Source organism: Notechis scutatus, chromosome 2 (genome assembly GCF_049901735.1).
Source record: "Notechis scutatus isolate UNSWTSFEM ecotype Mainland chromosome 2, rNotScu1.2, whole genome shotgun sequence".
Lineage (NCBI taxonomy): Eukaryota > Metazoa > Chordata > Lepidosauria > Squamata > Elapidae > Notechis > Notechis scutatus.
Genome location: NC_142010.1, coordinates 101,296,638 through 101,324,247, shown reverse-complemented (window position 1 = coordinate 101,324,247; position 27,610 = coordinate 101,296,638). Strand labels below are relative to the sequence as shown.

Genomic DNA, 27,610 nt, shown 5'->3' with positions numbered 1-27,610 from the left:
CTGCTTTTCTCTTCCTTTAACTCCTCCTCCTACATGTCCATTTCAAAGTGATGGTTATTACCTTCAAAGTTCTCCACAGCTAGGAGCATGCTTCCCCCAAAGGTATGCTAGAGGCCAGCTGTGACATTTTGCAAGGCTGCAAAAACTGCCTTTTCAGCATAACTTTGACCACATTTTCTTCTTGCTTCTTTTATGCATATGAAGTATTTTTTAATTTGGTTTGTGACTTTCTGCTCCCCCCTCCTATTGTTTCAATTGTCTTTAGCTTTGTTTTATTGTCTAGCAGGCTTAAGACTTGTACATTCTTAAGACACCCATTTTTGCCACTCAAACAAAAAGAAAGTTGTGGCACTACCCATTCTGAAAGATTTCTTTTAAAATTAAGGTTTTACCTATGGTCTGTTGAACTAATTAAAGTAAATTTGTTCAGACACCACACTGAGTTACATGTTACATTTTGATAGGTTCACATCTCTTGCTAAGTCAATGCCAAAGTAATTTGTTTCTGATAGCAAGAGGAATACAAAAGAACTTTTATTTTAATCTGGTTATAGTTTTATATCCTAAGCAAAGATCCTGACTTAAAACACAGTCCATGGTTTAAAACTGATTAAGGTTTGTTTCCAAAAAGATTTCCTGTTTTAAACTAAGTTAAGATTCCCTTTCTGATGCATGGGAGAAGGGTTCTCCAGGTTTATTTCTCATTTAAATTATTTCACACACAGGCCTAAGAAAACTCAGAGAGTTTGAAAACTCGCATAATAATCTGCCTTTGGCATTCAAATCTTTTCACAAAAGATTTGATTACATATGATTTTGATGAGTATTTCTTCAGTTTTGTTTATTCTTTCATTAAGTTTTCAATATTTGAAAGACTCAGGGTAGGAAACAATTATCAATTCATAGTCAAAGTATCTGACTATGATACTAAAACAAACAGCTAGAGTAGACATCAGAAGGGCTTTAACAAATTGCATGTACTCAGTATTATAATGACCAAGCCTATTTTAAAGCAGTTTTCTCCATATTTTTTCAGAATCCAAATTGTCAAGTTAAAAGCACACAGGTGCAAATGGGAAACTGAGATTACTTCTAATTCTTAATTTAGGCATACAAACTGACACTACCAATCAAATCCGGCTGAGTGAAAACCCAAGAGGGTGATATGAAATAAGATTTAGGACAGAAACCATATGGCTAAGGCGTCAACATTTCCATCACCTTAATTTCTTGACTATGTTCACAGTTCACAATAGTTAAAGTGAAAACTACACTAATTTGCATAATTCATATAGCTCATCATGGGATTCAGTAAAGATCATTTTGCAGGATTTTTGTTTAAAAAATCTATAGGGAATATCAAAACATGTAGCACTTAAAATATATTTGATAGGCCAGTATATATGTGTGTAAGAAGCATCGGTGGTTAAGTATATTAAAAGTATATAAAAGATATTATCAAAGTGGACAAATGCTCAAATGAGTCAAGATACTTGGTTCTAAATGCAGCTGGCTTTTAGTGGTTCCAATAAGTAGTACTCAATTACCTATCGTCCTTTCATTCAAAATCTGAAAACCAAAGCATTAGAACCAACATGGTAGGCAACTTTCTATGAATTCTGAGCATTTCATATTAGGAAACAAATCTGTTCTCTTTCCTCTTGGCCTTCTTAAATATGGTAGATCTTCAAGGGTATGTTCTTCTAAACCAATAGGGTCACCCAGTACTCTCAGGCTGAGGATGCCCATTCTTCCTCTTGGCAGGAGTCCTGAGACTTCTAATCAACTCTACCCTAGTGACAGTCACCCAGTCTAAAAGATTGAAATATGACACAGATGGTGGTATGTGGATCAATTTTTTAAAAGAATAAAAATAAAATATCTTCTGCCATTCCTTCCCCTCCAGGAACTTTAGAATTGAAATAGTACTTGAGGGATAAGGGATGTTGGATTCCAAAAGCAGGAAATATTTAATATTATACAAAATTGAATGTGCAAATGTCATACAATCACTGATGAACATTCTCCTCCCCAATTAATTTAAGCAGGACTATATACAAATAATGAAAGGAAATCATACCTTATTTTAAGGAGTACCCATTACATCCTCATCCATTTCCCCCCTTTTCTTTTAAACCAAGCTGGTAACTTTCAATGCATTTTTTCCTGCATTCTAAATCCCTTTTCAGAAACCTTTTAGGACATCTATGGGGATGTAAAAGACGTGAAGTCTATGGGGCAAACCAAAGCTGAAGAAGACAAGAAGCAATGGATAGAAACTAATCAAGGAGAGAACCAATTTGAAGGAAGGAGAAATTTCTGAACAGAACATTAATCAGTGGAATGAGTTGCCTCCAACACTGGAGGTTTTTAAGAAGAGATTGGACATCCATTTGTCTGAAATGTTTTAGGGTTTGTTTCCTGCTTGAACAAGAGGTTGGACTAGAAGTCTCCAAGGTCCCTTCAAATTCTGTTGTTCTGTTATTCTGATAATCAGGATTCCTGTTCTTAATCCACTGAGTGTATATCACATGTATGAGCAACATATGAGGGTATTTTGGAAAGCAACTACTACTTAGCCAATACGTGAAATATATTAATAAACTGCATATTAGAACAATCAATCTCTTTTTTTTTCAACTTTATCCCATCTAGGATCTTTAGATGTACTGTATTGGACTACAACTTCAGTCATCCACACCAGAATGACCATCACATCTGGAGGGTGTCTTGAGAAAGCTGCTCTAACCATAATATGGGGAAAATATGCATGAGAGGATGAACTAGAAGCATTTGTTGAGCTTTCATTAGCCAAGATGAGAAGAAACATGACAGGAAGACTCAACAAGCTTAAAAACAGAAGATCGACATCAACTGAGGAAAAAGGTTGGTCATTTTTCTCCCTATCTGCCCTGTCCAAGATTTGATAACAAATCTGATCACACCCCCCCCCCCAGATTCTCTTACCCAACAGTTCTTTTCAATTGTCTTAAAAAGGCTTTGGTTGGAAACCCACTGCTAGACAAGGTTTCCTTCTTAATGTTCACTTTTCCTGTACTTGTTACAAGTAAGGGATGCCTACCAGAAAAAAATGATAGCAGTCACAGTAGTTGCTAGAAGTGTTCAAAAACCTTCCAAGTGCACAAATTCAGTATGAGCACCAAAACGGCCTGCTAATTTTGCAGAAAACTGTGTCACTCCACAATGTACACATCTAACCATCTATTACTAGAACCGAGTCTCCCAAAAGCAGCTTCAGGTTATTTGCTTACAAGGTTTATAATGTTAACATGCTCATTCCTTTTGCTGCTCATGTTTTCTCACCCCCATGGCCTTAGAACTGGAATTCAGCAACTGTCCAAAGAGCAGTGCCATAGTACCAGGATCTCCTTTGCATTACTAAAGCCTCTTCTTACTAGTTAGGAAGAAGAAGTGATATTAAATACAATTTGATCAGGTACCTCTATACAGGAGACAAAGAGACAGAGATTTCAATTGTAAACACTGTGTATTTCTAAATGAAGCAGTCCTGCTTTTTAGTACTTAATTGGAAAATATTTTGACATTGTCAAGGAAAGTGGCTAAACATTATTCTAAAATTCTTTTTACTGTTTATTGTGAAAGGAAAATAAAAGGTTTTATTTTAGAAGTTGCAACAGAATTGACATTTTTCATTTTGTCTACAAAAGAAAGGGTTGCTCTTCCTCAGCTTTTTCTAGTGTCGAGTGGTGCAGGCTCATGAATTAATTCATTGCAAGGCCTGTCCTGTTTTGGAAGCTGCTCTCCTTCCTGAGGGATGTCAAACCTCTGCTCCCCTTACCTTGTGTGGCTGAGGTGACAAGGACAGTGGTGATGCACAGGCTCCAAAGGGCATGGATGAGCTGGGCCATCCTGCAGTGAATGCTGGAGTTGTCAGCGACCAGGAGCCACTCTGTTCATCCCCAAGGAGGGTAAATCACAGCAGGCCTGGCGGAGAAAGAGGAGAAGACTTGAGTCAGGAATTAGCACAGGGGTGAGTTATTACCTGCTGTCCTTAATCTGCCTCCTATAGAAAACACACTAACATTATTTTTCCTGCTCTAAAAGATACACCTTGTGGTCCTTAATCAACCTCTCCATTCTTTGGCCCTTCAGATTGACATATCTATCTCTTCCCAGAAAAAATAGAAGCCTTTTATGAAACCCTGTCTATCCTCTCTAGAAGAGGATATTTGAAGAATCAAAACACTGAACTGGAATTACTGTTTTTATCCAAAGGACATGTACCCCAAAAGAGTAGTTTTTCCCCTCAAGAATACTTTCATCAGAACATACTGTGCAATAACATGAAACCAATATCTCCAGACAAGAAGTAGCTGGAATCCACAAGGATTCGTTTCTGGCCATGGCTAAAAAATGATAAAAACATTTGAAGCAGATTCTCCTTATATCTCTCTGTTTTTCCAAAAGATAACTTGTTTCTCTACAGGGGTTTTTCACCCACTTCCTCATTCACACATCTCAAAACTTAAGACATTCCTGCAAAGAATCTTCAACAAAACACAGCTATTTATACTCCCATTTAACTTCAAAAACCACATAAACGGTTTATAAATGTATCCTCCATTGAATGCCTCCAAATCAAATGTTTACCAAAGACTGATGTCAGGTAGAGATGCATTTCTTCTGAGTTCTTAAAACAAAGGAACAGTGGTAACCTTTCTAATACTTGAAAGCTAAGGGAACTTTACTGCAGTGGTTTTCATTTTTTAAAAAATGATATTAAGAATGTGTAAAAGAAAAAAGGAACAGTGGAGAAATATTCAGAAAATTAAAACAAGGAGTTAATAAATGAAATGTATAAGGGTCATAAACAAGATTAGAATTTTCAATATTTTGTTAATTGGATTCATGTAATTCATGAAAATATTATATCATTTTAAAAACTACAGATGGTTCTTAAAATCCAAGTAATACATGAATATTATCACTATAGTAAGCAAAGTATATATATCTTAAAATAAGATTCGAAGTTACTATAAGTTCTACCAAGTTTTTGAATATTTATTTTGATTTAATAGATTCTTTAAAGTCAGAATATTAAGACTTTATATTAAGGGAAACTCAAATTTTGGATAGGATACATATATAGAAGTATAACTGAGTTAAATTCTGTCAGATTTGTTTTTAAGATACAGACTTATATTGGACATTACGAGATATTCTATCAGAAAGTAAACCATATTTCTATCTTTCATCTCTTGTAAATAAAAACAACAACATCAAGAACACTTTTCAGAGTTTCTCTGTCTGCTAAGAAATTTTTGTATCTGAGACATGGAAGCAGTTGTGCGTTGTGAAGAGGCTGGAGGCACAAGAGAGCATCAATCTAGTGTATCCATGACATGTGCCAGACTTTCTGGATCTGGCAGTCTCCTTGTGTGAACTGAGTATGGGTCCTGGAATACACCCAGCAGTTTTGGTGGAAACTTGTCAACTACTGACAATTTTGTCCTGAGTAAAACTGAACAGCTTCCAAGGAAACTCAGGATCCTTCAAAACATCATTTTCAAAGTCGTCTTCAGTTTGAATTGTGCCTTTATTCCCCACCTCCCAAGATAATTTGGTTGAAATCATGTTAACAAGGACTCACTTTAAAAAATAAAACTCTCCCAAGGCACCTCACCTCCCAAACCCCATGAAAAGTCTCTTCAGTACTCTAGCATTATTCAAAAATTATCAGTAGTAATATTGATAAATCTTATCATAGTAATATTGGTAAATAAGACTGAACAAAATAAGGATTTTTTTTCTTTGCAGCCTTCTACAGATTCCTTCGGTACAGTATTTCTTCAATAAAGGAATGGGCAAATTGAACTTTGTGAGGCTATGAAATCCATGGTTTGGCTTGTAAAGTTCAGTGGCATGGTTGCCAAATTATGCAGTGTGGTTTTCCATCTTTCTGTGGCAGGAATTGCTGGAGCTCTAATATAAATGTAACACCATTAATCCTGCCATTCAACTGGCTCAAAATTTGGGTGAGGGAAAAGGATAAATTCTGGCTCTGTGTGTGACAAGACCACACCTGTTTGGGGTGTGATCAGACATCATCTATATGCAACGAAATTTCATTTTAATGTATGCTGATTAGTGTACATTCAAAGTGACAATAAAGTTATTATTCTATTCTATTCTATTCTATTCTATTCCATTCCATTCCATTCCATTCCATTCCATTCCATTCTCCTGGCAGCCTGGTCAGTGGCCGTACCAGCATCAGTCCTGGCACAGGAAAAATCAAGATCTACGTTTGACTGTTCATGGTGCTTAGAGCTACCATTTCTGGGTGTCCCAAAGATGCTTTTCAAAAGGCAACTGGATTTTCTTGAATTTTTTTTCCCTTGAAAACATTTAACTTCTCATGCAAAAAGTTTCTTCAGAACATTCCCCACTATACAGACAGAATTGAGAATCTCTATAGATATTTACCATGTCTGGGCTGCAAAAAACTAGATCATCACTAGATGGCAGCAAATAAGAATGTTCTGCTGCCCCCCCCCCCCAAATCATCTAGTGGTCCTCTGTATGTTTGCAGATAATGATGCCCAATTCTGCCTACACACTTACTTTAAGTTATAAATTAGCATTAATAAATATGCAAATATATTCAAATTAATGTGCCCTGGTTTTATTTTTGGAAATCTGTTTACTCTACTTATTACTATTCATGACCATGCCCACTCTGACCCTCCCCTCTCCCTCAAAAGTTGGGCATGGCTCCTTTTCACCAAAGAATTGCAAAAAAATCTCGGCAGAAAATTAGCAGGAAAATATTTCATGTTACAGATATGAAATTATAGGAGAAGCTTCGCCTAATACATTTTGGCTTGTCAGACCACTCTTGAAAGCACTGGAGTTCTGTCAGAAAAACCCAACACAGTCATATGACTGAACAAATAACACTATCAGCATTTGTTATGTGTGTACTTCTCATATCAGAGCACCGATAATTCCTTAAGGAAAGAGGGTAAGTTACACAGAAGACCCAAAGAAGAGATCAATAATGACAGCATAGTCTTTCACTGCAGGATTAGTCTGTCCAGCGTCTCAATCAGATGGCTTTTGGTCCCTGCCTTGAGGGGAATCTGGTGCAGGCAAGAGTAGGAAAAATAAGACACAATGTAAACCACAGCTATATATTGAATAGATCATACTCTCCCTTTTCCAGATGTCATTTACTAGATTCAGCTATAGGGGGATTCAAGAAACAGGCCACACAGGCTACCATTTCACATTTATAGCAGATTTTTAGACTAGGCAGTTGTCAGATGCCAGCCTAAAGGACATCTTACAAGGACTCAAGACTTGAAATATCTGTCAGTTCCAAGACTGCAGAACTGCTTCAGGGACTGGCTGCGGGGAAGCCCAGAATACATGGCCATTCTGCCATATATCCGAGATGCTTTTCCCTCTCTTTCCTCAGTGACTCCTTTCACACACATATACTGTAAGATTGCCAGCAACTTTAGCTTTAGCATTTCCAGAGAGCCAAAGGCAAACTGTTTTTCTGCTTTCCTCTGGTTTTTTTGTTTGTTTTGTTTTTCTTCTTTTCAAAGCTTTTAAGTATTGCTCTGGAGTCTATTCTCATAGCCCTTAGCTATATCTCTAAACTTCAGATGATGTGCATCCTGTACCTACTGACCCTATTTCTGACATCAACAACTAGGTCTCTACAGGACCATGGATCTAGTTGCATGTAAGAGTAAAAACGACGTACATTAGAAATAGCTCATTTTAAAGACACTTGCTGCACTTAATTAGGCCTTCAGGTATTTGGTGAGGGGGAAAAAATAACGATTTATTTATTTGTTGTTCAGGGACCGGTCATCTTTTGACAACTGGAAGTCATATATTTTAAATTATTATCTTTAGCAGTTGAGGATTATAGGAAAGAGGTAATCATGTGAAGCGGGCAAGGCTGACTTTGGAGACATTGATTCTGCTATAGTATCAGCTGAGGTCTTCCACAGGAAATCAGTCCTATTCAGAAAACATTCATGTATAGCACTAAATGTATGAGCGATAGTGCTCATTATGCTCATTACATTGGATTGTACGCAATAGGGAACTTTCATGTGTACATACATACTGGATGTGGTACCTTCACTAAGGAACCATCAAGCAGGTTCTTTAGGAACTTTACTAATGTAACTTGGGACATGCTGGTTTCCTCTCCTAGCATGGTTGGGAGCTGCAAAAAAGAGGGCTGGGCACCCATATGCACTGCAAAATATTGGTTATTCATATCTGTATTATGGTATAATAATACTAAGGTTCCTTTTCATTATGACTTAACGCTTGGTTTGCTTACCCACAACCAACTCTGGTTTTTCTGAAATACTATCTTTGAACATCCTGACCTGGTATAGAACAAACAAGCATTCCTCATCCGGGGATTTTCTTTAAAAAATGGAATCAATTATTTGAATGGAAAATTTTCCAGTTGATAAGTTTATTTGCCATGCCAGGGTATAATTTGCTTGTTCAGGCCAGTCTTCACAGAGGAATCTATGGCAGGTCTCTTGTCTTTATTTATTTTTAAATAAACTTTATTAATTTTACAATTAAAACAGACAAACAACACATACATAAATGTGAAAGAGAAAAAAGAAATAAAAAAGGAAAAGTGGAAAAGAAAATTCAGAAAACAATTAAAAACCATTTCGTCCTCGACAGTTTGCGGGACCTTATTTTCAACCTTATTTTGTACCCTCTATACAATTAATCCTTGTGCGTGTATGTGTGTGTGTGTGTGTGTGTGTGTTACAAAAGAGCCAAAAAAGACAGAAGATATCGAGACACCCATACTGTAAATATATATATATATATATATATATATATATATATATATATATATATATATATATATATATTCATTACTACAATATATAACATATATATATATATATATATATATATATATATATATATATATATATTATTACTACAATTATAACTATTTTCTTTTGCCCTTTATTGTTTACTTGATCTTTGTTACATCCATTCATACCAGCAGTTCCAACTGTTGTAATACATTGATGTATCTTTTCCTTTTAATGCCAAAGTTAATCAGTCCATCTCTGCACAATTTGCTATTTTTTGAATAATTATTTCCTCTGATGGAATATGAGGTTGCTTCCAACATTGTGCAAAGGCCAGTCTGGCTGCTGTCAAAATATGTATTGTTGTGTACTTCACTTTTTTTGAGAGTTGTTTATTAAAGATCCCTAATAAAAAGAATTCTGGTTTAAATTCGATCTGTTCTATTGTCATTTCCTCCAACCATTTTCTAACTTTCTGCCAATATTTTTGAGCCTCTATGCAAGACCACCACATATGGAAGAAAGTTCCCTCCTTTTTTTTACATTTCCAGCAATTCGGGCTCATGTTGGGGTGCATTTTTGCTAATCTCGAGGGGGGAAAGTGCCATCTGTAAAACATCTTGTAGGCATTTTCCTTGTAGGCTGCCGATTTTGTGATTTTGTTGTTTCTACTCCAGACCTTCTCCCATTCGATTAAGGTGATACTACGTCCTATATTCCTACTCCAGGCAATCATATTCCCTTTGACAATTTCTTCCTCTAATTCTGCCTCTAGTAAATAATTATAAAATTTTGTTATTTTTTTTAATCTGGGCCTAATAGACTTTTGTCTAGTTGCTGAAGTTTATTATTGATTCCAAATTCTTTCTTATCCTGTTTGTATCTACTCTGAATTTGAAAATATGCCCATCTATCAATTTGTACTCCCTGGTCTTGAAGATCTTGCCACAATTTCAAATTTCCTTGTGCATCCAATAAGTCCTTATATTTAATCATCTTAGTAATATCCAAATTATTTTCAGTGGATCATCGCTTCCATTGTTGAAATCCAGATTGGTATCTTTAAGTAATGTTTTTTCCTTATTTTCTTCCAGTTGGTCAGTAATGCATCTCTAATTAAATGTCTGTGAAAGTATTTCTGGGTGGTTTTCCTGATATCCCATAAAAAAGCATGCCACCCCCTCTGTAAATCGTGGCCTTCTAGAACTAATATTCTCTTGTTTGTTAAATTCACCCATTCTTTCAACCATACTAAGGAGGCCGCACTATAGTACAACTCCCAGTTTGGAAGGGCCATCCCCCCTCCACTGCTCTTCATATCTTACATTGCTTTTAAATTTATTTTCGGTTTTTTCTTTTGCCAAATAATTTTTGTGATTATTTTGTTAAGTTCTTCAAAATACTTTTTGTGTACTTTAATTGGTATCGTCTGAAATATATAAATAAATTTTGGGAGAATAGACATTTTAATCATAGCAATCCTACCTAATAACGAGAGTTGCAGTTTACCCCATGTTTCTAAATCCTTCTTTACCTTTTGCAATAGTTTGTCATAATTGTTTTCCTTTAGTGTTTTGCAATGTGATGTCAGCCATATTCCCAAGTAACTTTCTTTATCACTTGAAATTCCATGATCTTTTCAAATTCTAACTTCTGTTTTCCTGTTAGATTTTTAGTCATTAATTTCATTTTCTTTCTATTAATTTTTAATTCTGCAACTACTCCAAATTTTTCTAATTCGTTCATTTTTGCCTTTTTCAATTGGCTCTTCAATAAAAAAAATCATGTCATCTGCAAACGCTTGCAGCTTATATTCTTCTTTCTTAACCTTTAATCCTTTTATGTCTGGATTTTGTCTAATATATGTTAGCAATGTTTCCAATGATAATATGAAGAGCAGGGTGAGAGTGGGAAACCCTGTCTGACTCCTTTCTCTATTTTAATTGGGTGGGTATATTCCCCATTTATCATAATGTTCACCTGTTGTGTATCATAAATAGTAGTTATAATATTTTTGAATTTGGTGCCTAAATTCATATTATAAATTCTTTGGATTAAAAATTGCCAATTCAAGTTATCGAAGGCCTTCTGTGCATCTAAAAACATAAAGGCTACTTGTTTTTCGGGGTGGGCTTCATAAAATTCCAGGACATCTAGTACTATTCTGAAATTATTCCTGATTTGTCTGTTCGGGAGAAATCCATTTTGATCTTGATGAATAATTCATTCAAAATTCTTTTTAATCTGTTTGCAACAATAGACATGAATATTTTATAATCCGTATTTTACAAGGAAATTGGCCTGTAGTTTTGTATATATCAGGGGTCCAAATCTTCCTTCGGGATCAGCTAAATCAATGCGCCCCTCCATGAGTCTGGCATTCTGGCTGCCAATAAGACATGGTTAAAAACTTCCACCATAAGGGGTCCTATTAGTTCACCTATTGCCTTATATAATTCCTCTGGGATCCCATCTGGTCCCGGAGATTTACTATTTTTCTGGTTCTCTATTGCTGTTTTCAATTCAGACCAAGTGATATCTTTGTTTAATAATTCTTTCATCTCTTCCCCAATTATTTTATCTTTCATTTTATCTAAATAGCTTCTTATCCTATCCTTATCGACAAGCAGGTCCCTTGTCTTTATAATGAGGATGATATAAGCCTTCTCACTGGCACTGTTATGAATTATTTTGGATTTTCTCCTTGTTGCGTTCCATCGAGTCAATTTGGAGGTGTGGGCTGAGCTATAATGACAATGAAAAGAAATATGTATTATGCAAGCAGGATGGCTTCAGGGTTTTTTTTAAGTGATTATGTAAAAAATGCAGATTACTGATGTCTAAATAACATAATAGAGGAAACTGCAAACATTAATTTTTGTAACAATTCCTCAAGAATCATTACGTATTATACTATTTTTAAAATTATAGGTTTTAATTAAAAGTTATAGTGAAATATATTATTATATTTATATACTGCCTCTTAAATGTATTTTGAAAAGGTTATTTTTGATTACTTTTTAAGATATCAAAACATTTTATTTTAACACTTCCTGGGCAGATTAGTTTGTTTTGCATATGAATATTTCCCAGTTGAATATTTCCTGGAAGACCTCCCTGCTCCAATCATGGCCTGATATTCAACTCCACTTTTAAAACCCCTAGCCAAATCTTAATGGAGGATTTTGTGAGCTTTAGTTTCCAAGTATCTGGCTTGCACCCATTTAGGGAAACTTCATGTAAGGTGTCTTGAAGTTATCTTTGTGAGTAGTTGATTGTATCTAATGAAAAATCTCCAGTTAAGAAACAGATGACTTTTCCTAGCCCCTAAATTTTTTCTCTACTTGTCCTGTAGAGCAGACACAGTAACTTTCATGATCAATATTTTTTTATGGAACATAGTCAATTATTGGAAAGAATATCGTTCTTAGGAGAAATAATCACATCTTAATAACACTTGGTCAACATCTTTTCCTTTAATCAATATGTGTTCAGGCATCTTTAAAACTATTTACATGCCCAAATATTAAAAATACATATTTTTATGACTAGAATTTTTCTCTTTCGTTAAGATTTCTGAAGCAGATTACAAGTGGGATCTATTCTAAACTAGATGAAGTGTAGGTTCCCATCATAGCTAATAATTCCTTGCATCAGCATGGCCATTGCACGTTTCTTGATAGCATAAATTCTATAAAATTAGGAAATCATTTTATCTTTGTAAAGACAGTGTCCTCATCCAATTCTCAAAATTAGGATAATAGATTTCATAATAGGTTTATTGATTGGTTCTATACTGTAGATACAAATAGATCAGAGGTAGTATTCAGCAGGTTCTGACCAGTTCTGGAGAACCAGTAGTACAAATTTTGAGTAGTTCGGAGAACCGGCAAATACCACCTCTGACTGACCCCACCCCCATCTATTCTCTGCCTCCCGAGTCCCAGCTGATCGGCTGGGTCTTCTTTTGTTGACATGCACAGAATAGAGTTGGAAAGCAGGTTAGTGGGGTGGGGAGGGAATGGGATTTTGCAGTAACCTTCCCCAGAAGTAGGGAGGGAATGGAGATTTTACAGTATCCTTCCCCTGCCACACCCCACTCACCAAGCCACGCCCACAGAATGGTAGTGAAATTTTTTGAATCCCACCACTGAAATAGATTCAATTTAATGTGCTATGTTGAGGTGATGCCTTTACAATATTAGGTCAGTCAACAGCTAAAGAATATTGTGTGAGCTTTCTTTATGTTTGCATTGCCTGCAACTCTGAATTCGTCTAATAAAAGTATTGGCTAGTGAGGATTTTTTAAATAGAACATTCTCCTTTGCAGCCAAGAGAACTACTTTGCCTTTTTGCAACAAAGTGCTTCACTGTTTCTAAATGGTGCAAACCTATACACTTCACCTAGTTTAGAATAGATCCCACTTGTAATCTGCTTTTCATTTTCCAATGACATTTATCTTCCTTGGCTTTGTGCCATGTTATGTAGACTGTAATCCTGTCCATTTGGTCAGAAACACATTTCTCTTGATTCAACCAGCATGGATTCAGGGATCCTAATCAAATCAAAGGTTGGGCTTTTTGTAATGATTTTTCTTTTGTGTCCATGAATTAAAATGCTGCCTACGAAGACAATGATTCCTTTTGTATTTCCATGGCCTTCTCATTTTTTTTCTGAAAAACTTTAGGAGTATGTATTACGATGGGAAAGTTAACAACAGACTCTCTCAAAGAATATGATAAAGGTAGTCAATTTAGCCCTCTGATTGTCAACAGCATTTTCCAAAAGCCACCTGGGACATACGGCCTGGAAAATACATTGACTTCTATTAATGGAAATATATGCTTTTAAAATGTAACTTTAAATTTCAAGAGCTAGACATATGCATATATGGTACAACACAAGCATTGTGTTTACTTAATTATGCAATATTTAAATATTTATTTTACAAAACATAGCCTGCCTTTTTGTTCGCAAGGCACTAATTTTTCTTTTTTTTCTAGAATCATTTTCATCTTATAAAGAATGGAATGATGTATCCCACAGGATGTTTGTATGGTCCATGGTTTCATATAGGTTTAGAACAAAGTACGCAGAGAGTCATTCTTTCAGCCCCTTCCATTTCTCCCAATTTTAGCAGTCCTGTTATGAAACTGTTTCACAATGGAGGAAGCTATCTAAGGTTATGACTGTATTTTCAAACTAGCTGCCCAACCAATTCTTAAACGTATGCCATAGTGAGAATATATCTTTGTGAAATTAAAAAAATGGCTCTCTTCTACTGCTGTGGCCATTATCTGAATATATGAGGCCCAAGACATGAGTATAATCTTTTAGAAAACATATCTTCCCTTAACTGGGAAGTGGTTCATAATTTTGAAACCTAAGCATGTTATCTAAGGGAGTGTTCCTTGTTGCTTCCGAATGCTGAGCTATATTTTTCTGGACTTTTGTAGAACTGTGAATGAATTATTCTGAAAATAGTTCCTGCAATATTTATGGAAAGCAGGTTATCTCCTTCAAGACCTTCTCTTATTGTCCTTAGACTCTGATCAATTCGCAGAGCCTTGCCATCTCTATAGCTTTGTGAAGAATTAAATCCTGCATTAGCTGAAATATTGCAGAAAGACTTTTGTCTAGAATTCCAAGCATCGATCTCCAAGGTGCCCCTCTTTTTAAATTAATAGATGCACATTTAGACTATTTGTTAATGCTCTAACTAATTCTTCAACATTTTTCAATGCTTCTAAATTCTCTGCCTTTTCAAAGATGACATTCCTCTCAGGGATGTAAGGGACATCAAACTTTACCCAGAACATTCTTAAAATTGGGTTTATCTTTAACAAAGGGAAAACATTAATAAATGCTGTGGGTTTATTTCCTCATTGTACAAAAGAATTTATTGTGCCATCCGTTTCTCTCCTTGTGGAGCTTGGAGACCAGGGCAAAGCAGCAAATCTTTGCTTCCATTAAGGCTAAGACACAAGATTATTAAAACAGAAGGCTTCCACTGTAGGAAACAATGCTGTATTCTTTCCCTAATTAGGAAAGCTGAAATTTAAAGAAAAAGCACCTGTGCATATCCTTTCATATAGGTCATGGCATAAAGTAAGCTCTAAATATTTAGAATAATGAAAGAAAATCCTGCTTACCTTTTCCTAGAAGAGACGGAAACCTGAAAAATATAGTCTTTATATACCATTACCTCCCCTTCCCCCAAAACTATTAGTACAGCTCTGGACTACCAAAATGTTGTCCACCTAGACTTGACTTCTAAATACACATCCAAGAAAGAATCAGTGGACACCCCAGTCAAGAACTAAATACTAAATTGTTTTACAGTGCTATTCATTCAGTTGTGACAGGGCATTTTTTTGGTCCTATTTTACAATAGCAACTCCTCTTTAAAAGAGATCTCCACTTCAAGATAATCATAATATATAGAGCAAACCTTTAGCACATGGACAGCATAGTGAGTTATGTCTAGTATTAGTCCTCCTAACTCAAATTACAATAATTCATTCAAAAATCTAAAAATTTACAGCTTATGCAAATACACATGCTCCTCATGTTTGATTATGTACCTCCCCCTTTTCTCTCCCATTTTTGAAATGAAGAAATAGCTTAAAGTACAATTAATGTCCGTGCTCCTTAATAATTAGAATATAATGACACTATCCAAAACACACCCCTATCTTGGTTAAATTAAACACTGAAGACAATAAATAATTCATCAGCACAAGTCAGAAAAATGAAATAAAGCCTATTAGTCCACTGGCATTATTACAAAAACCTGTAAGACATCATATCATCCACAAACTATTTTTTACCTACCTTTTTTTCTTTCTCTTTCTCTTTCTCCCTCTTCATCTCCATCTTTCAGTTCTATCTGAAAATACTTCTTGGATTAATTTAAAATCTTTAATCTAAATTCCAGCATCCCACTTTACATTGTGAGAAGCCAAATAACTCCAGGAAGCGATAGTATAAGAAAGAAAGACCTCCATCAAAACATCTGGTAGACAGAGACATACATTTTATATACATGCAGGCTTCACTAAGTTATTATCCCTCAGGAACCATGTCTAATCTTCTTTTAAATCTACTTAAACAAGTGGCAATTAACGCATCTTGGGTTAGTAACTGCACAACTTAATTATGTGGCAGGAATCTCCAATCAATTAGATTTATTACTGAGTCCCAAAATCTACTATATTGAGGTGTGAGAAAAAATGCTCTCTGTTTTCTCCATACCATATAAATTGTGTTCCTGGTCTTAATTTCTCTAAAGTTACTCTAGTTAACTTTTAGCCAAACCAATGGAATACTTCAATGAATGGAAGCGGAAACAGTTCACAGAATAGAAGGTATGATTTTTCTGTCTCTCTGAAGCCTTCCGGGCATCATTAATATCTGTGAGAGTCCCTGAAACCTTCAGATAGGTTGGAGGGCATATGGAGGCTGAGGGGAGGGTGTTTCTGTCCATAATGTAACAATGAATTGCACTCTCTGTTCTCTCTGCTGTAGAACAGATTTCTCTGTATCTCCATCAATCTTCCTTTTTCCATTTTTTCCACTACACAGCTCTCTGCATTGTCATCTCTATTCTCCCTTTTCTCTTTTCTAATATCTTTTTTTTTCCTCAAATACCTTTTCTAGTCACAGTGCTAACCATTCTTCTTTCCTCAATGGTACACAAATTTTACTTCTCACTAAAAAAACCGCACATACAGGCAATTCAATGGAATAAATCAGTTTTGATGGGCACTGGAATATAGAGGTTACTGCATGGTAACTTGGAGAATACTGAGCTCATGCTGAAATAGTTGAAGTTGAAGTAGAAATACTTGAAAATAAATCGTGATCAGATATCTACACCACAACAGTATAATGTATTGAAGACAACAATTAAAAAACCCAGCATATCATCCAGAAAGTTGCCATGCCTGAGGTTTTCCATCACCTTAATCACTATGCCACACATTTGCACCATCATTGGTAGATAAAGATTCCCTTTCATAAAGTGCAGTGATTATAAGAGAGACAGAACTTTGATTAATGGATTTTTCAAGTTTCCAAGACAATGGACGAGAAGGCTTTATCTGTGCTCTGTTAGTTTTAGAGAGATACTGAGTAAAGCTTGGTTAATGTAGACCCAATAACCATCAGAAGAACATGCGATTGCTTTGCTTCTCAATGCACCAACATCTGAAATTTAACATACCATTAGAAAATAGGACTGGACACAGAGGTTCTGATCCAAAGCACCATTTATATAGAAGATTTGATCAATGGAGGGCTCAACCATAGCCCTTGCTTACTCAAAGGAGGATGTAAACATGGGATTAAGTAACTCTAACATAGAAAAACAATAAGAAACCCCTGAGCCCTAATCCCCCCTGCTGATAGACAGATGCTGCACCAACTACTAGCAGTTGAGCTCTACCAGAGGTCTTAACTGAATTAAACACAATGGCTCTTTCTTCTCCTTGGCCACCTCCTGTGCTACAGCTCAGAACAGAATCCCCTTACAGAGTAATGGAACACAAACCCTACACCTCTTTCCATTTCACAAACCCACAAACCCTACACCTCTTTCCATTTCCTTCTATGGGAATCGACTGGCATTCCCTGACCTGGAAGAGTAATAAAGTTTGCTTTGAAGAAAGACTTTGGAAGCTGATTCTAGGAAACCCTAAACAATAAAACAGACATTGCAAGCTAGGAGTTCTCAGGACTTGTGGGTCCTATAAAGGAGATCCACTAACCCCAAGCTCATTTCATTTGGAATGTGAGTTCTGCATATGAAAAAGGAGATGCTTTGTTGGAGCAAAGCATTAATAAATCACTCAACATTTTCAATGAAGTCTACAAAAATAACTAGTGTTAAACTGCTGCTTTCAGTTTCTCTCACATCCTAAGCCTTCTGCTATTCTTCCTACTGCATTCTTCCCACTAGTTCTTCCTACGGTGGCGGAAAGGTAGTGCAATCCCTGTGGGAAAGAGTGCTTGTTCCTGAGCTCTGTAATTCTCCCCGGTTCACTAACGTGAAGGAGAATGCTGACAGCTACAGCACAAGGGAATGAGAAGATACAGATGTCCAAGTCTTGGCTTCAGTGCCTGGTTCCCTGGCACAGAGACAGTGATTCCCCATAGAAGCTGAGGACACAAAATGAGCGAGCAGTTGTAAATTTTCTCACAGAATAGGGTAGTAGGAGATGGGGTAAAATGAGACCGTATACATCACAGCCAGGGAACACTGTGTTCTGAGCAGGACGCCGAGAGCTGAGGCAAAAATCACTTCCATTGGCACCTTCTGTGTGCTCGCATGGTGACTGTTCAGATTTTGGGTAGCCAAACTTGATTGATCTTTACAAAAGCTCAGCCATATTGGACATGATTAGTACCTTGGGTAGGAAACCATCAGGAAATCTCAAGGCTATAATGTAGTCTGAGAAATAAAAAAGAACCTGGGAAAAGCCAATGACAAATTGCTTCCTTATGGCTGAAACTACAAGCAACTCAGGTTGACGCAAGATGGTCTTTATCTTAAACAGATGTTCCTCCAAACTCTACATTACCTACAGTTAATGTGAAAAACAATTTACCCTCAAAGAAGGTTCTGTCACACAAAAGGAAACATGTATACGCCTGACTTATTCAAGAGATGCTGCTTTCTTATTAAATGCACTTGTGCAGGGCACCCCAAATTTCTTCGCCCAACCCTGCTAAACATTCTGAATCTACATCTTGACACAGAATACTTGTTCCACTGAAGCTCTACACCCAATCTTTTTTACTCTAACAAGATCAATAAGTATTAACTTCTGTCAGTTTAATCACAGCTCAATGCCATGTATCTCTGTGGTGTAATGTTTCTATGACTGAAGAGGATCACATGAGCTAATTGAATCATATAATACATACACCACTGACCAAAGTCCCTGCTATTAATTTTTCCAAGGAAATAGCTGTCCCAAACTGCCAATATTCAATATTCAGATTTTTATTATCAGGCACCAGATGGGGTTAGTGCTCATCCCAAACAATAAATGTTGAGTGGTCACAATGATGACAAGAATTTACAAAGTGCTTGAGGGAACCGTTGTGGTTTCAATATGCATTCAGGGAGGAAAAAAAGACTTATCCACCAAGCAGCCTTTATGCTAGGCTGGGTGTGCAGGGATGGTGCAGAAGCACCCTTGCTCCAACTTCACCTCCTTCTCTCTTTCTTTGCAGTGCCTGGCTCTTGACCAATTGTGTCAGCTCTTAATGATGGGAGAGATTATCCCTGCAGAGTCTTTCATGTTAATTTCCTGCTCTGCCAGACAAAGTGACTCAAACCATCCCAGCTTAAGCTAGAGATTTAACAAGCAGGCGGGAAATTGTCCCCCTGCCTGCCCTTTCCCGGAGCTGAGAGAAAGCTGTTCCTCTGCTGGGCCTCAAGTCTTTGTCCTGGGATGCTTCCGCTTAGTGATTCTGGCCTTTCTGAAACAGGACCAGGAATACACTTCCCCAGGCAGGGCAGTGTGCATTAAAGACACTTTCAAAAACCTTCCCTAATTATGGATTTATCAACTCTCCACAAGGCTGCTCTCTTGCTTGCACTCTCTTGGGAAAAGACAGGGCTTCTTAAGAAATTGCCTAATTACATCTAAAACTGCCAAATTATTGCATTACCCCCAAGAGGGCAGTGATGTACATATCTCTGCAATGTACACCAGGGTGAGACAGCAGCCAGATGTAGGCCCATGATTATGCAGGGGGAGCAAAAAGCCATTTGTCATTGTGTGCTGAGCAGGTGCCGCATGATCCAGTGGTTGAACATTGGAGTGGAAGCAAAGGCAACACAGCTTTTGCCCTTCACTTTCGATGAGTGGGTTTTATTTCTAGGTGCTCATAAGCAGATCTTCTCTTTTAGCTTCTTTAAACCGCACGTTCTAGGAATGGATCAAACCGTAATCTCATTCCTTTGCTGGTATTGGCAGCATCCAACTACAGGACAAGAATAAAGTAGATTCGTATGGGCCAAGAATAAAGTAGATTCGTATCCACCTAAATCATGACAAAAACGCGACAGCAATGTGATGATCATCCCAGGAAGATGTGTGCTTTTACAACGCCTTTATTTTCCAGGCAGCAAAAGCTTCTCGGAATGGGAATTTTGTTTAGCATTGACCTCCCTTTCCTTGCCAGACTGATGGCTAAAGCGGCTGGATTCTGAACTCCCAGAACCAGAAATCAGATTCACACAGGACGGATATCTTTTTACCTCTCATTAAACCTTGTGCACTTTCAAGCTGGTGCCTTTTTAGTTTATTTGACTGGAGGTATGTAAGCCCTTCTGCAGATTAACTCAACACCTGGACCGTTTGATAGATCATTTACCCCAATTTGGTCATACAGCAAATATCCAGTCTACAGTAGGCCTGTTCTTAATTTGGGGGTGTGGAGGATGATATTGACAAACAAAGTATGTACTGATGGGAAAAGGAGTATGCAATGTCTATGCTGAAACTGCCATGAAGAAGCTGAACAGGTCTTGCCATAGTCACTGTTTGGAGAGAGGAGATGCCTTATGAAAGACTGGATATATGAAAGGCAGGATGCATGCTTGTGTATAATACATTAAAATTGTTCAGTGGCTTTAGTCAGAGAGTTGAGAAACCACATTTAACACTCCAAATAGCTATCCATGAAACCACTAGCCCAGCAAAGTCTCACTACTATGTTATATTGCAATTTTATCACAAGGAAAAGCTGTACTGTTGAAAGAAAATCACCTCCTAGCAAGAAAAAAAATCGTATTCTACACCAAAAATGAACCGCTACTCCAAATTGATCATCTGAAATGCTATAGCTTGGTGGTGGAGTCTTTGTATTTATTAACTTTATATATTTAAAATATACCGCTTTGTAGCTTTAAAAACCCCACAAGGTTACAACAGTAATAAAATACATGTCAAAACCAAGATACAGCATATAATTAAGTCAGTAATTCTGAACAGAAACTGTCTCTGCGCATGGAAAGCAATATATAACAGTATAGGAACTTGATGGCTCAAAAGTTGACCTATTACCATAACATAACTGACAAGCTGTACTTGTTTTAAAGCCAAACTTATGGGCATTATATCAATATCCATTATATCTGATTTCTGAAATAACGGCCTTACATGCCTCTGGTTTTTGCTAATGCAAAAGATACATTCCTAACAGATCTTCTTTAAAAGTCTAAAAGGATACTCCCCTCCCAATTCTGCCAAGTTTGGCTAAGTAAGAGCATTTACAATAACCCAAAGGAGGTACAAATAAGAGAGTCCAGCAGTACTAACAGAGACCAGCACCAGTGGATTTATTGGCTGTCAAGAGGACTAGATTCCACTTCTAAATACAGAGGTGCCCTGGCAACTTCTGTCATTAAACTCCTTTCCCTGCAGTGTATCCTGTGCTTTTATAAACAGCACCACTGTTATTTTATAAGTTCAGACAAAAGCCTTGTGAACAGAGAACTGGCATTGGAATGAAGATCTCTCTACCTTCTATGGTCAGTAGCTGAAACGTAGGAGTGAGACTTACTGGTTACATAGAAGACAAGATGCTGGGTATCCTTGGTGCTATACATAACTATTTCTGCAGCCCATCCGGTTCACCATCCGGCTCACCATAGAAACCAGGGCCTTTTCAAAATTATTGGAGGAAAGAAAAACAATTACAGGGAGCTGGTTGATGAGACGTGAGGATAAGAAGAGGCCACATGAACTGAAGGGCAACCACGGAGGTTGTGTTGTGGGTGGGACAAGGGACATGACTGCTTACTAGATAACAATATTTAGCACACAGCTGAGTGTCATAGTCAGCCAAGAAGGATGTTGGCAGTCAGAAGCACCCATGTGAATCCAACTACCTAAAGAGTTTGTAGCTTAGCATATAGCTAGACAACTGTGGCTTATGATGTATTGCTATGGCTTAGCATAGTCAGGTGGACCAGGTGGAAATAGAATACATTATAGGTTCTGAGGAGCCCCAACATTATGAAATCTTGCACACTGCTTCCCTTGATGAATGGAGTAGTGACATTTTGTGAGTGATTCTTGAACGCTCTCATCCCTTTTCATTAAGACTTGTAAAATTGCAGATCTTGCTGGAGGTGGGTGTCACACAAGTAGCCACAATGTAATAGCTTAGTTGAGTTTAATCTTCCCCTTCAAAACCAAATGTAAAGAAAAATTATAAGTCAGTTTTACTCAGGCTAGCACAATTGAAGTTTTAACTGTTGAGAGGAACAACAAAAAGATTAAATACCACAGCATTTTCACTTATATACTGCTCAATAGCACTTTACAGCATCTCTGATCGGTTTCCTATGTCAGCATATTGCCGCCAACAATCTGGGACCTCATTTTACCAGCCTCAGAAGGATGACAGACTGAGTCAACCTTGAGCCAGGCAGGATCGAACTCCTGGCTGAGGGCAGAGCCAGCCTGCAATAGTACTGTTTTTTTTTAAAAAAAAAGATACAGGAAAGGACGTTCATACAGCTTCCCTTCCATACTGCTGATATGAATCTTGAGATGGGAGGTATATAAATTTAGTATATAATAATAAGAAATAGATTTGGTCTTCTCAGTGGGGTCCTGGATAAAGGCAATCACTGAAAGATTATCTCCAAACTGATCATTTGTGAGAGTTTGTCCCCCCCCCTCTTCTTCATCCCCCAAAACAGAGGGGAAAGCCATTTTCAATTTTGTCAGGAAAACACACATTCCCAAAGTCAATGTCTTCTTTGCCTCAAGGCCTTAGTTTATTCTTAAATGTCTGCTTCCTAGGAAATTACTTTATCAATAGGTTATTACTATTTTCTTTCATCAGACTGAGAAATTTATGTGACTTCTTTAATTTTATCTTAGCATGTGGTATGAACCTAGGCTCGCCTAATTACCAATCATGGCTCAGTGCAATGTATAAAGCTAATATTAAACCTCACTATACATAGTTTTTTTAAGGTTATTATGGATGACTGTAACTCCCTTAATGGTTTTAATATTCTGAGTTAGATTGATGATTGCATTCTTTTAATGTAATGATTTGAATTCATTTTAGTACTTTAATAAACAAACAATTTAGTTTCCAAGCCTGCTTTATAGGAGAAGATAGTTGAATCTTATACATGGTCACCAAGCAGCCAGACTTTTTTCCCCTATTAATTGCATCTATAAAAGTGGAAAATGCGATATCCTCTTACCCAAATATCTCAGTTTTTTTTTTATTTTGTGGGAACTGTGCAAATAGAAGATACAGAATATTTATAACGTGTGTGAAATGTTTCATTCCAGCATACAGACATTACCTATGCTGTGTTTGCTCTAACAGGTAGCACTTGGCAATTTATCTCTTTAACATCTCTTAATTTATCTCTTTATCTCTTAACATGAGGTGTACACAGGGGTGGGATTCAAAAATTTTAACTGGTTCTGTGGGCGCAGCACCCTCACACACTCCATTTTTGGGCCTCCTGGGCCTCAGGGAAGCCTCCTGGGGGCCGTTTTTGCTCCCAGAAGGCTTCCCTGGGGCCCAGCAGGCCCTACTTGAATTTCTTACAACAGATGAGCTTATCAGCTCCCCAAACAACTTCAGTTTTCCCCTCTTTCTTTACCCATCATGCTGGGCAGCCTTGCAGCCACTGCAGCTTTCTTGGGGCAATCAGTAAGTCCTAGGAATCTCCAGCTTTGAATTTAAGAGCAAAGGCACTCATCTAGACCAATGTTTCTCAACCTCACAAACTTTAAGTTGGAAGTCCACACAAAGTTGAGAAAAAACTGCTCTAGATGGATCCCATCTGGCCCCTATTCAAAACAATATTCATTGAACTCATCCTGGAAAATGACTTCCTTCGATGCACACATAGGCTCTTTACCCAATAGGCCTGGTGGTTTAATGTTTAACACAAAAGAGGTTGGTAACTTCAACCTTGTAAAAAGGACTACTAAAGAATTATTGTGCTGTTAAAAGCATTAAAATAATTTTTAACCATAATTAATATTTTTCTGTTTGCAGAAATCAAATGCCATGTGGCTAATAAGGTATGTATCACAGAAAACAGATCTGTTTCATTTGAATGGCAGTTATTCTAAACAATACAACTTGGACCAAACATATGAATTTTCCTCTTCCTGGAAACACCAAAATGTACAGTACTCCCCTCCAGAAGCCCCAAGCATGGATTATTTCTGAGTATCAAACCAAGGCCTGATTGAATCACCAACTTTCAGATTTGCATAGTACACTGTTTCCTCATAGGCAGCCCTTCCATTTGGGGGTAGAAATTTCCATTTGTTTGCCATTTTCTCTAAACTTATGAAACCAGAGTCTTATTCCGGTTTGCATAACAAACACAAATCATCACTTTTTTTATTCAAATTGTAAAAGCAGCTGAAGTGCTGCTTGAGCCTTTTTTATCAACTCATGTACAAGTGTCACAAAGGATAAAAAAGGATCCTTGGCAGAAACGGGCAGAACATTCACCAGAGCATCCTTAGTGAAGGCAACTGAGAATATAAATTGTTTCATATTTAAACAAATTAAGTGTTTCTCAACCTTGGCAGCTTTCAGATAGATGGACTTCAGCTTCCAGAATTCCCCAAGCCAGCTTGATTAATCTGTTGTTTCTCAACCTTGGCAGTTTTAACATGTAGGGGCTTCATCTCCCCAAAATACAGAACTTATGAAAACGAGTACAGATAGTTCTTGATTTATGGCTACAATTGGGACAAAACTTCTGTCGCTAAGTGACACAGTCACTAAGTGAGTCATCACATGACTGTGCCCAATTTTTTGTCATGGTCATTAAAGCAAATAGCCATGGTTTTTAAGTGAATCTGGCTTCCCCCCTGGACTCTGCTTGTTAGAAGTCAGCAGGGAAGGTCACAAATACAAAACCAAGGTGACCCAGGGATACTGCAACCATCATAAATACATGCCAGTTGCCAAGACCCTGAATTGGGATCATGTGACTATGGGGGTGCACAGGCAGTGATGGGATTCAGTTTTTTTTTTTTTTTACTACCAGTTCTGTGGGCATGACTTAGTGGGCGTGGCGTGGCTTGGTGGGTGTGGGTTGGTGGGCATGGCAGGGGAAGGATACTGTAAAATCCCCATTCCCTCCCCACTCCTGGGAGAAGGTTACTACAAAATCCCATTCCCTCCCCACTGCACTAACCTGCTTCCTATGCATGGCAACAAAAGAAGACCCAGGCGATCAGCTGGGACTTGGGAGGCAGAGAACAGATGGAGGCGGGGTCAGTCAGAGGTGGTATTTACCGATTCTCCAAACTACTCAAAATTTCCGCTACCGGTTCTCCAGAACCTGTCAGAACCTGCTGAATACCACCTCTGGGACACTGCAATCATTGGAAATTCAAGGACCTGTCATAAATCACTTTTTTTTCAGTGCCATTGTATTTTCAAACTGTTGTAAATTGAGCCTACCTGTAACGATGGCAGAAGTTCTTTTCTCACCCTCAGCAGGAGAAAGGAGAACATTTGTAGTTCAACCGCAATTTCTTCCTTGTTTTCCTTACTTTATGTTTTCCAATTATGCTTACCCTCTTCTTCCTCAACTTTGGGCTCAAAAAAAGGGAAATCCCTGTTTACCTTTATTTACTATTTACATTTGCCTCATAAATGCATCAGGCTGTTTCCTGTGTACTTCCTGTCTTTGCTCTGAATATGATGATCTCTTTTAATCACCCTTATTTAATCCCCTAAAATCCCTTAATCATTTTTTTTTAATTTCTCTAGATCTCCTCTCATTTGATTACAATTCTGTCTCCCTAAATTGGGAGTTTGGGCTACCCCAGAAACTAACCAATTTTGGATACTGTATATACTTTGCCTTGATGGATGAGTACAGACACTTGTTTGATCCTTAGAGGGCTCTTCGTGTTTTTAATCTCAGTACCGCATAGGGTCTGCAAAAATCTTGATTTTTCTGTTTTCACTTGTTCCTTGAATAAAGTTTCTGGCCAATGAACAAATTCTAACTGTTAAAGAGAAAGGGCATTAGAGGTAATCTTATGTGGAATCAATTTGATCCAATAACAATATGAATTTCTCCTCATCCTTTCAGTGATATGACACCTCAGAATAATTATTAGTAACTAAATACAATTTGAGTTACAGCAACTTTTTCCAGTTCCAAATTTCTCCTACGTGATGAGACCCAAATCTGCCTCCTTATCAGTGGTGGTATTCTACCGGTTCAGCCTGGTTCTAGCGTACCGGTAGTGTTGAAGATCAGTGGAAACTGAATTGATTTTCTCTGAGGAGCTGCTGTTGGGCCCACCCGCCCGCCTGGGCTCCCATACTGACCTTTATTCCCTGCTTTTGAAGCGCAGCTGCTTTGCGCGGCACAGCAGATTGCCGCGCGTCAGCTGCTAAAGCGACAGGGAGAGGGCAGGATTGCAGGTGGTGAGTCAGAAAGCCTCTGTGCCTGCGCAAAGTGTGTGTATGCACACACAAAGTGCTCCCATCAAGCCACGCCCACCAAACCGGTGGTAAACTATTTTGAAACGCACCACTGCTTCTTATGATAATCATATTTTCTCTTCCCTTCTCCTTTTTCTCCTTCTTTCTGCTCTCTCTCGTGTCTACCTATTTTTCCCTCGAAGACCAGCATCTGCGGTCTATAGCAGTCCAGCCCCTGCTGCCACAGGAAGAGCAAGAGACTGGGAGGAAGCTTGGCCCACAGGTGAGTGGGATATTCTGGCCGTGGAGTGCAGAAGGCAGAGCTTTTTTTTTTCTTCCTCTTCTAACTGGATGCAACCTCTTTCATTCCTGGTGCACTTGATGGTTGAGCCTCTGAACTTGAGTGTCTGCCTGCCTGCCTGCACTCTGGCCTGTCTCTCGTATTCTCCCTGTCATCGTAGGCAGCAACTGGGTCAGGAAGAAGTAGAAAATTGGGTGAGGTTGGATGAAATCAAGCTGAGGGGATCCTGAAAAAATGAGACAGACGGGGGCGGGGGGAAAGGTGGGGGATACGTGCTTAAAAATAACTAAAAGTCTGAAAGTTCTGAATGTAAAAGAGGTTCCGGGAAGACAGGCAGGCAAGCAGGCAGATAAGGAGGCTGCTGAATGGGTCCATTTCTCTCCAATCCAGAATGTGGTCCTCTCTAGTCTTGGACCCTCCTCCCAAACCTGATAACCTGGACTGGGAGGATTCTGGGGCAGAGGCTATTTTGTGTTCTGCATTGGTTCACTGCCTAGCACAGCATGGCTTTAAGCCGAAGCAGGCCTGCTCTGTAATAGAAACAGTAATGTCACCATCATGCTGGGACTAATTCTCACTCCCTCTGACTCTATTTGCACAGGGCCACGCACAGATCAATAGAAGCCAATGTTTTTGCCGGCTGATAAATTATCCTCACACAGCTTAGAGCAACAGCCAAGGTGTAACCCTTTATCCACCCATTGCATTGATCTTAATCTGGACCCCGTGTTCTAGCCTTCTGTAAAGAGATAGGATTCAAACATTCAGTGAGGTGCTGTTCCCAAGCACTGGGTTAGCGCAAGCCAGGTTCCTACTCCTTTTTAAATATTATTGAGGAAATACCAGAAACAGTAACCAGCAATCCAAAGCCTAATTCTTAGATGGGAAATCAACAGCTGGGCAATCCAGGTTTACATTAAACCAAGGGCAAACTATACAGTGCAACCTTAATCACCCACTTTTCTATTTCTTTAAGCCATC

General features: G+C 37.9%; 1 protein-coding gene across 11 annotated transcripts in view; it reads right to left on the bottom strand.

Moving 5' to 3' along the window:
* The window catches only part of ADGRL1 (adhesion G protein-coupled receptor L1), a 150,450-nt gene that overhangs the window by 66,122 nt on the left and 56,718 nt on the right, over positions 1 to 27,610 (bottom strand). For all 11 annotated transcript variants that reach the window (XM_087955586.1, XM_087955578.1, XM_087955587.1 and 8 more), the window contains one exon: positions 3,821 to 3,966. Coding sequence is in view for 9 of the 11 variants with exons in the window: in XM_087955578.1 (XP_087811704.1) it covers positions 3,821 to 3,890 (70 nt within the window). In the remaining 2 variants the exon portion in view is untranslated. The remainder of the gene's footprint in view (positions 1 to 3,820; positions 3,967 to 27,610) is intronic.